Source organism: Geotrypetes seraphini, chromosome 13 (assembly GCF_902459505.1).
Source record: "Geotrypetes seraphini chromosome 13, aGeoSer1.1, whole genome shotgun sequence".
Lineage (NCBI taxonomy): Eukaryota > Metazoa > Chordata > Amphibia > Gymnophiona > Dermophiidae > Geotrypetes > Geotrypetes seraphini.
Window position 1 is genome coordinate 36,387,401 of NC_047096.1, and position 10,670 is coordinate 36,398,070.

Genomic DNA, 10,670 nt, shown 5'->3' on the forward strand with positions numbered 1-10,670 from the left:
TCAGGCAGCCTGCAAAAAGAAGAAAAATAGAAGAAGAAAAAATCGCGAATAATCAAATTCGCAAATAAGGAAACTGCGAATACTGAGGGAGAGCTGTAAAGTCCATATCAGGAACATCATCTCTCCACAGTGTTTTTTTGGTTCCACCTCTATTTTATGCAAAATTATCTCATGTATATTCATTGCGGGTATCCTAAAAGCCTGACTTGTTAGGTGTGTCCTGAGGACTGGGTGGAGAACCCGTAGTTTAGAATAATGGCATCATGCATTGAACTTTAAGGTAATTGTGGTTTATAAATAAATTCTTATGTTATGTTCTAGTAGTTTATGGAACAGATTGTCGATTGAAATACAATGTATGCAAAGTTACTTGAGTTTTGGGAAATTATTGAAAACTTGGCTTTTTACAGAGAGTTTTACGATGTAAACTGAATCGGATTGTTGCAAAGTTACAAACTGAATGCCATGGTGATGGAGATTTACTGATAATGGGTGGTTGATAACAATATTGTAATGAAAGGGTTTATTATCAAGGAACTGTATAATTGTGATAGTTTTTTTATTATTACAGTGATAATTTTATTGTGTTGTGTGATGTTTTTAGTATTGTAAACCACTCTAGCACTTCGGTTTGAGCAGTAAAATCAAATGAAATACATGTGTAACTGCCAAAATTCTGCCTAAGTGTTTTATAAGCACTTTTACTAAGCTGTGCTAAGAAATGAGTTTAGCGCAGACATGGGCAAACTACGGCCCGCGGGCCATATCCAGCCCGTTTAGTGTTTTAATCCAGCCCGCTGAAAATTTCCTGCCAGTCTGTGCAGGGCTGGCAAGATCAGTGCACAGAAATTTCCTGCCGGTCCACGCATGGCCAGCGAGATCAGGGGGGCTCGATGAGCTCCAATGTTTTGCTTCCCAGCCTCCGACAGTGGTTTCCTCCCCTCCCAGCAGCTCTCAGTACTTGCATGCAGCAGTGCCAACAGCGTCAACGCAGTGATTCACTTAGGCAGCCTTGGGGCTCTTGCTGAGTGGCCGCTCACCTCTGATGATGCAATTTCCTCTTTCTTCAGAGGCGGGTGCTACTCAAAGGGCCCATGGCTGCCTAAGTGAATCACTGTGCTGATGCTACTAGCACTGCTGCAGGCAAATACTGAGAGCTGCTGGGAGGGAAGTGAAGGGGAGGGGAGGAAGCTACTCTTGGAGGCTGGGAAGCTGCTGGACTAAGGAAAATAAAGGGAGAGCTGTTACTGAACCTGGAGGGAGGGAGAAGGAGAGATGCTGCTGGGAGGGGAGGAGGGAAAGAGAAGAGAGTTACTGTTGGATAGGAGGAGGAGGGAAGGAAGAAGGGGTACTGCTGGACAGGGGTGAGGGCAGACGCTGGAAGGGAGTGAAAAGAAGATGAAAGCTGAAACCAGAGACAACAGTCTGTCCTTTGGGGGAGGGGGCATTTCTCTTACCATCATCGTTATTCGGCAGGCGTGAAACACTGCTCTTGCAGAAATGCAGGGCGCATCAGACACACACATACCCGGTCCCCCGGCCCTTCTGGCAAATTTAAGAACCCATTGTGGCTGAGTCAAAAAGTTTGCCCATCCCTGGCTTAGCGTGTCCTTATGCAGGACTTTCCCATGTGTTAAGCCCATTTCTACCATAAATTCGACCTTTTTCTGTTTCCAGAATATACAGTACAGCCGTGTGCTAATGAGCTGCAAAGGAGACTTTTCTGTGAAGCAGCATTATGCAAAACATGGACCCATGTTTATATATTTCTATTGGATTTACTATACCACTGTAAACATAAAACAGAGCAAGGCAGTGTACAATCTAATAACAACTTAGAGGAGAAAAGAACTACAATATTCAGACAGGAAAGCACACTCATGCTAGATACAAAAGCACAGACAAGCATACCAGGGAATTATATAAAATGTTGAAAATGTCTCCCTGAATTTTCACTTAACACTTTTTTTTTTCCCCAAAAACAGTTTATTAAACGAGAAAGTCCAAACAAACAGCAGGTGATATAGCATTTTCAGTATATATTAAAAAAAAAATCTCCAAACAACAAACCGCCCGAACGGGCAGAGACCGGTAGAGTCCGGATTGGGTTCTTATACCCAGACTCGGCCAAGCTTCACCCAACAGGAGAAGCCTCCCCCCCCACCCCATGCCCCCCTTAACCCACTGGCAACACGGGTACCACTGCCTTCCGCAACCGGTTGAGAACTTGGCTTTTAATCAGAGGGGGTAGAGTATCCAAATAAGGCGCCCAAACGGACAAGAAAAGCTTACTACGATGACAAGAAAACCAAGCTGACAGGGATTCCCAGACCATTAGCAGATGGAATTTATTGCGCCAATACCAAATGGTGGGTGGGAAGTCCTGGAGCCAATGATTTAGAATACATTTCTTACCCACTATATAGCCCTCACCACCCTTTAAGATAAGTTCTTGACGAATAACAATCAATATATTCTCTGTAGACTGTAAAGTGACTTAAAAATTTTTTTTTACTGTGCTTACTGAAAAAGCAGGAGACTTGGTCTGTGTTCTTTTCAGAGAAGTACGATCTCCTATTTTCCTATTGGTTATGCCTCTCCCCATGCACCTCAGCATTCCTTTCAGTTTCACCACTGCCTTATCGTACTGTTCCTAGGTATGTTGATTTATTTAAGGTATTTATATACTGCCTATCAAGGTTATCTAAGTGGTTTACAATCAGGTACTCAAGCGTTTCCCCTATCTGTCCCAGTGGGCTCACAATCTGTCTAACATACCCGGGGCAATGAGCAGCGTGGGATTCCAACCCACACCTGAGGGTGCAGAGGCTGTAGCTCTAACCACTAGGCCACGCCTTCTAAAAGCGGGTACAGTCCCAAATAATACTGGAACGCTTAAAAGAATAAAGGCATTAAGAGAACGTTTTCATGGCTTTATTTTGGCCCCCTTTTATCAAGCCGTGTCAGGGTTTATCACCGGCCACTGCGGTAAAAGCTCCGACGATCATAAAATCCCTGAGCATCGGAGCTTTTACTGCAGGAGCTGGCGATAACTCCCCCCACCCCCAAGTGGCTTGCTAAAAGGGAACCTTTATTCCTAATAAAAATGAGAGGAAGTAGCAGATAGGGAAATGTTCAGGTTAGTTTGGGTATGCACTAATGATGGGAACTTGTTCTGTGTTTCAGGTAATAACATGTTAATAGTAGCACATGCGTCTTCACTTGAGGCTTGCACTCGGCAGCTGCAGGGCCTCTTACCACAGAACGCCAAGGACTTTGTGCAGGTGGTAAGAAAGGTAATTAGCCTCCACGACAGATGGATCTTGGGTTATAAATCTGCCTCTTCTTCCCTACTCCAGCCATTGCAGCAAAAGTCCTCTGGCTGGGAAGAATGATAAAACAAAAAAGCAATGCTCCACTCATATGAACAGGTCTCTATTTTTTTTTTTTTATCACACTTCACTCTTCTAGAATTACTATTTAGTCATACTTCTAGCATGGTGTTCATGCAGGAATAGGCCTCTGAGGTAGGGAGTACTACGCTTCTTGTCTCTTTGACCGTTATTACCAGCGTAGGCGTCTCTCGGACACATACTCCGTGCTGCAGTCGGTGTCAGGTCAAAAGCACGCCGGGACAAAGGCGCGCACAGACAACTGAGCGTAACGCGGAGGCGTGCGCCAAAGAATATGACTGTTTTAAAGGGCTTCGACGGGGGGGGGGGAACCCCCCCCACTTTACTTTATACAGATTGCGCCGTGTTGTGGGGGCATTGTGGGGGGTTTGGGGGGTTGTAACCCCCCACATTTTACTGAAAACTTCACTTTTTCCCTAAAAAATAGGGAAACATTTAAGTTTCCAGTATAATGAGGGCGGTTACAACCCCCCAGACCCTCCACAACGCCGCCACAATCTGTATTAAGTAAACTGGGGGGGTTCCCCAACAAAAACCCCCGTCGGAGCCCCTAAAAACAATCTTTTTCTTCGGGGCGCGCTTCCGCTTGTGCTCAGTTGTTGGCGCGCGCCTTTGTCTTCGGCGGTTTTGTCTATGAACCGCTGCAGTCATTGGCCAAAAACCTGCTTGGTGCAGTTTTTTTTTTTTTAACGTGTTATGCTTTTTTTTAATTAAGTTTTTCCTGCATGAACACCATGCTAGAAGTATGACTAAACAGTAATTCTAGAAGAGTGAAGTGTGATAAAAAAAAGAGATCTCTTCATATGAGTGGAGTATTGTTTTTTTTTTGTTATTTATTGAATATTTATACCACTCAGCTAGACTCTTTATGGGTAGAATGGTAGCCAACTTCCAGTCCTAGACATCGAACTGCTTGAGTTTTCAGGATACGCCTTATGAATATTAGAGAATGACACGGTGACAAAATTCATCACCGTTCCCGTTCCCGCGGATCACCGCGGGAAATAATCCCATGTCATTTTCTAGTGTCTATTTCAACCTCAATCCTTCTACACCAGCATTCTTCAAAGCAAAGCTTGCGGGTCAGTGGTTGTGGCCATTCATACTCTGATTCTTATGTGAGCCAAGGATAATGAAGCCATTGTGACATCACTGATGTGATTGATTCTTAGGCACTGGTGGAATGAGGCATTATGACATCACAATATCTGCTCTGCATACCAGAGACTGTCATTCTGTAGTGTCTGTTTCAACCTCAGTCCTTCTACACTAGCATTCTTCAAAGCAAAGCTTGCGGGGCAGTGGTTGTGGCCATTCATACTCTGATTCTTCCGTCTCTCCTTAAAGAATGACATGAAGAGGTTTCCCACGGGGACGGTGATGAATTTTGTCACCGTGTCATTCCGGATTTTCTGCTTGGGAAATCTGGCAACCCTAGCTTTAATGAATACGAATGGAATCCCATAGATTCTCATGCACGAAGCTTCAACTGGAGGAAAATCTCTCTCTGGCATATTATGCCAGAGAGAGATTTTTCTCCAGTTGAAGCTTCGTGCATGAGAATCTATGGGATTCCATTCGTATTCATTAAAGCTAGGGTTGCCAGATTTCCCAAGCGGAAAATCCGGACCCCTATCCCTGCCCTGTAACACCCTAATCCCAGCCCCGCCCTGCCCCCGCTGCCTGCTCTCGTTGGTCAGACTTTCTCCCTGCCCCATGCAATTTGAGGAGGCTTTTCAAAACCCGGACAAAGTGCCGGGTGGTGAAAAGCCATCCATAACCCCAGACATGTCCGGGGAAATGCAAACATCTGGTAACCCTAATTAAAGATATCCTGCTACTCTGAGCAGATGGATGATCACAAGGACAGCAGGCTGCCTTGGCTGACTAGGAGGCACTTCTACTGTTCTCTGAAACCTGACCTGCTTAGTAGGCGACAGTGTTACCTGCAGTTTCCTTTCCAAGTTTATTAAAATCTTTCTATCCCGCTCCAAGGTTATAACCATCTGGGCGGCTTACAATCTAATTCTAAATCATAATCCAAAATAAATAAATAAATTCACATAACTGTACTGATTTGGGTTTATTTAATTCATATAATAGTTTTAGTGGATATGTTTTAGAAATGTTCATTTCTTTGATGCTCTCAAGCTCTGCCAGTGGCGGATCTGTGACGTGGGCTGTGCCGGGAGTTGAATTAAGACCTGCACTAAAATATGACTGTTTGCTATCAGGCCGCTTCAGAGACTTTTCTATCTCTTAAATTTGTTTTATTTTATTTTATTTTTAATTTTTTATCCTCTTTCATTATTTCTGTTTTCTATTTCTTTGATTTTTGATCTTAGAAATGAATTACATATTTTTATTTTAATCAGGTACTTTAGCTAGATTGTAAGCCTTTGCGACAGATAGGGTAGTTTTTCTCAAGTACCTAAATTTAATTTTAGTTTGATACATTGTAAACCACTTAGGTCAGTAAAATGCAGGAGCGGTAGATCAAATCTTAAATAAGCATAAACATAACATCAAACATATAAGGTAGAAGTGAAATACAATTATTATAGGAAAGGGAAAATACAGTTCGGAAAACCTTCCATGTCTTGCAGAATACTCTCAGGGCAAGATTCTCAAAACTTTTAACGGCGTCGCTAAACTGTTTTCCGATGGTTTAGCCTGCACGCATTCTAGCGGTAGATTATCAAAACAGATTATCTCTGGCCTTAGCGAGGTTTCTAGCAGTCTCCAACAATGGCATGCATGTGCTTTTTAACACTGAAATGAGCCCTCTCGGTGGATTCTTAAAAATCGCCGAGTCATTTTCGAAGAGCAGCGTTGGCGTTTGGCGACTAAAAGCAGCGACTGGTCTGGGGGGTGCCGTTACACTAACAGCACTTGTGTTTTGACTGTGGCTAATGAAAAAAAAAATGTGTATCTATATGTTTTTAGTGGAGGGTAGTAAAATCACGCCGTCTTTTGAGTTTTGGGGAGAGACAGGCATGTCTGATACCTTTGTCTTGTGTTTCTGGCTGTGGGTCTTGATTAAATTTTACATTAAAAACAAATTACAAGATTTACCTCAATTATGGTAGTTTTGGGGAGAAAAGTATGTTATATGCGCAATTGAAAAAAGTCAACGTTGCTTCTCCCATCCTTTCCCTTCCATTCACCCAATAGTGCAGCAGGAGAGTGCGTTTTTTTTAACAGTGTTTTTCTGCACTTGTGCTGTCCGCCGATCTTATATGCATGTGCGATTTTTTAAAGAATGTCTCGGGTTTTTAGATTCGGTATCAAGACGGCTGCGGCAGCAGACCGTCGCTTTTTAACGTGGGTTTTTGAAAATCCTGGCCTCAGAACCTGAAGCAATTATCTATTATGATAAGCATCTGTAAAAAGAAATGTTTTTAGTTCCGTTTTAAACTTATCTATTGTATTCAATAGTCGGAGGTCTAGGACTCCTGCTCCCTTAGTATTCCAGAGTGAATTATAGAATTTGTGATAAGGCAGCAAAGAGATATCCAACACTGTAGTATGTCCAAATATAGCAAGAGGACGTGTTGTGGGCATGAAACTGAAAGGGGGGATACCAGGCTCTTTGATATTATGGGCATTCTTAGCAAAGCAGGAAGAAAGTTTAAAGAGTAGTCTAGGGGTTTTTACAGTGGACTTTAAACTAAGGGACCTGGGCTCAAATTCCACTTCAACTCTTTTTTTTTATTGTAAGCCCTCCAGAAATAGAAAAATACCTACTGTACCTAAATGTGTCACCTGCAAGTGCTGCATATTTAGGTACAGTAGATTTTAATCTATTCCTGGAAGGCTCACAATTACAAAATAAAAGACAAGGTGGGATTTGAACCTGAATCCCTTGCTTTAAGGTTCACTGCACTAACCCCTAGGCTACTGCTCTACAAGGACATCTGTACTGCCATTCTTCTAAGAATGCTGTCAGACAGACGTCCTTGTCTGTGGTTTTTTTGCCATTCAAATGGTGGGTGGTCCCATTTGTTAAAAGTCTGTTCAATCTTGTCATCCTCAGCACACAGACAGCCATCTCGCACATTTTCAAACAGAAAATCATGATGCATTTCATGTTAGAAAATACACATGAGATGGACATCTCTTTTGGATGTTATGAGCTGGACATCCTTAAAAAAAAAAAAAGCTCCTTCAACAACTTCTAGGATTGATTAACCCTGATTAGTTTTCTTATCTTTCTTTTTCAATAGATTCCCTACTTGGGCTTCTGTTCCTGTGAAGAACTGGGAGAAACAGGACTTTGGCAACTAACAGACCCTCCAATCCTTCCCCTCACACATGGACCAACTGGTGGCTTTAACTGGAGAGAAACTTTACTCCAAGAGTAATCTTTGGCAGCCACTCTTTGCCTTGAAAAAAACTTTTTAAAAAATGTCTCTTATCCCTCTTGTTCAAGGGCAGTTAAAATAATGTTTTAGGTGTCCATTGCAAAAACATTCTAGCCAATGTCCTCAAACTGCAAACGCAAGCTGGGAATTCCTGTGCAAGACGACGTGACACATTCACACGTAGTTCTTAGAACATGTTCTTGCTTTTATACTGGCCAAATGCAAGACCTTCCTTTGGGCTTACAGTGTGGAGATTGTCCCAATGAAATGCGAGGCTTAAAATCAAAGGGGCCATTCTTGTGAAGTCAAAGCCTTCTTTATTTGCATGTCTGCTATTATGTGGTCAACCTAATGCCATAGTAAGAGACTTCCGTCCTATGCTTTCTAAACTCTTATGCCAGGTAACAAAGAAAACAAACAAAAAAAAGGACTGCACAACCCAGAAGTGTATTAAAAAAAGGCATCTTGGCCTCTATTTTCCCTAGTTTATGTTACAGCAAGCCAAAGTTCAAAGGACAACAGATAGCCCTCAATCAAGTAAGCAGAGAAGGAGCCTTAATAGTTCCTCTCAGTTCAAGTAATTTATTCAGGAATAAAAGACACCCCAAAGACAAAGTGGGGAGACCGGTTTCCTCAGAAACATTTGAATTAAAACACTGCTAGTTCTAATTACCCATGTTCAAAATGTCTTGGAGTTCTCTGCGTACCTGGATGAATGAGTGCCATCTACTTCCTCCAGACTTCAATTCCCATTCCAATGTCCCAGAAGTTGCCAGGTAGCCTTAGTCCCTTTGGGGTGGGGGGGGGAGAGAATTTAGTCCAGTTGTAGTGTTCTGACATGCTCCCCTACAGCATTTTGGTACAGGTCTATAGCTATCCCAATACACTAAGGCAGGGGTGTCAAAGTCCCTCCTTGAGGGCTGCAATCCAGTTGGGTTTTCAGGATTTCCCCAATGAATATGCATAAGATCTATTTGCATGCACTGCTTTCATTGTATGCTAATAGATCTTATGCATATTCATTGGGGAAATCCTGAAAACCCAACTGGATTGCAGCCCTCGAGCAGGGACTTTGACACCCCTGCACTAAGGTGTATAGTTATCAACATGAGCTACTCTTAAGAAATGTTACTTTACCACGAACTTGTGCTATTTTAGTACAGGTCCCATTTTATACAATGAGACCTAGTTACAGTAGACTCTCAGTTAACCAGCACCCATGAGGACTGATAGATGCCGGATAAATGTAGTTTCTGGTTACTTGAGAGTTACTATAAAAATCGGTCCAACCAATACTATACCCCATGCTATGCCATACCATAAACTGTTCCAGACATACTACTGGACATGTGGTAGGCAAAGTGTGGGCATACTCAGGTGTGATGTGCCAAGTTTGCACTTAAATTCCCACCAGAAATTGATTTTATTTTCATTTTTAAATATTACAGTATTTCTTTGATTTTTTTTTTTTTGCTGGTTGCTTGAGTTCTGGTTAGCAGAGTCTACTGTACTAGTAAAATAACACATCTTAATAGTAGCCCATGTTGATAATGTCCTCCCTTTAATTAAAGAAAAAAGAAATGGCTCTAGCAAGTATGATCACTGCTTTATGTAATAAAAATGAGCTAAGCATAGGACAATTAAGTCCATTGTAACATCACTGCTGAGGTTGGCTCTTAAGCATTGGTGGAATGAGGCATTATGACATCATCATATCAGCTTTGGTTACCAGAGACTGAAACTCTTCACACTAAGAGGGGACGTTATCAACATGGACTACTTCTAAGATGTATTATTTTTCCACTAATTTGTGCTATTTTAGTATGGGTCCTAATTTTATGCAATGAGACCTAAGAACATAAGCATTGCCTCTGCCGAGTCAGACCATAGGTCCATCATGCCCAGCAGTCCGCTCCTACGGTGGCCCCCCAGGTCAATGACCTGTAAGTGATCTATTACTCTAAAGCATTTTGTACTGTATAGTAACCCTCTAATTGTACCCTTCAATCCCCTTTTCCTTCAGGAACTCGTCCAATCCCATTTTGAAACCCAAAATCGTACTCTGCTCCACCACCTCTTATTAATAACTAGGGTTGACAGCAAAATAACACATCTTAATGGTAGCTCACGTTAATAACTGTGCCCCTATTATGAAAGTTCCAGCATGTAGCCCAATCGCTCTTACCAAAAATTTGGAGTGCCCGATAGCTTTGGCTACTGTCACCATCTTACAACACGAGTATGAGAGTTACTGTTGTAAAAAAGGGACTATGCCAAAATCTCATAATTAGGTTACAATTGTACCATTTACCTTACACACAAAATAATTTTTGCACAATTAATTGACCCTCAGCCATGAGAAAATTCAACTTTAACTGAAGTAGCAATAGACCTTTGGTAAATATGATGCATTTTTGAAGAATCACACCAGTCCGAGGTGAAATAAAATAGCCTCTCCTGCTCAGAATTCAGAACCCCCTAGGATTGCCAGCTGATTCATCTCAACCCAAAGCAGCTGATCCTTGGATCATACTACATACATGGAAATCAAAGCATGTTGTTCTTAGGGAAATGAGAAGTATATTTTCACACATGTAGTGGAGAGAAATCTAGCTGGATCAGCTTCTCTGCATTGACCTGGATCAGGTGGCACCCTACTTATGCTCCTGACTGGACAATGAGCTAAGTTTTAGGTTAATCCCAGATGTCTTGCCTTAGAGAATGACATGGGGACAAATTTTTCCCTGTCCCCCTGAGTTCTTTTCCTGTCCCATTCCTGCAAGCCCCATCCTCATCTGCACAAACATCAAACACTTTAAAATCATAAGTGTTCGAGGCTTGTGTGGTTAAGGCTGAGCTTACAGGGATGGGACAGGGATGGGAAACTGAGTTC

General features: G+C 42.2%; 1 protein-coding gene across 3 annotated transcripts in view; it reads left to right on the forward strand.

Moving 5' to 3' along the window:
* Positions 1–8,749, forward strand: part of UBASH3B (ubiquitin associated and SH3 domain containing B) — a 208,398-nt gene extending 199,649 nt beyond the window's left edge. For 2 of the 3 annotated variants that reach the window (XM_033919229.1, XM_033919230.1), the window contains exons 13-14: positions 3,187–3,296; positions 7,640–8,749. In XM_033919229.1, the coding sequence (XP_033775120.1) occupies positions 3,187–3,296; positions 7,640–7,777 (248 nt within the window). In that variant the 3' untranslated portion in view covers positions 7,778–8,749. Of the gene's footprint in view, positions 1–3,186; positions 3,297–7,639 lie in introns of those variants that run through there. The other variant, XM_033919231.1, reaches the window with a different exon arrangement.
* The last annotated feature ends 1,921 nt before the right edge of the window (positions 8,750–10,670 follow it).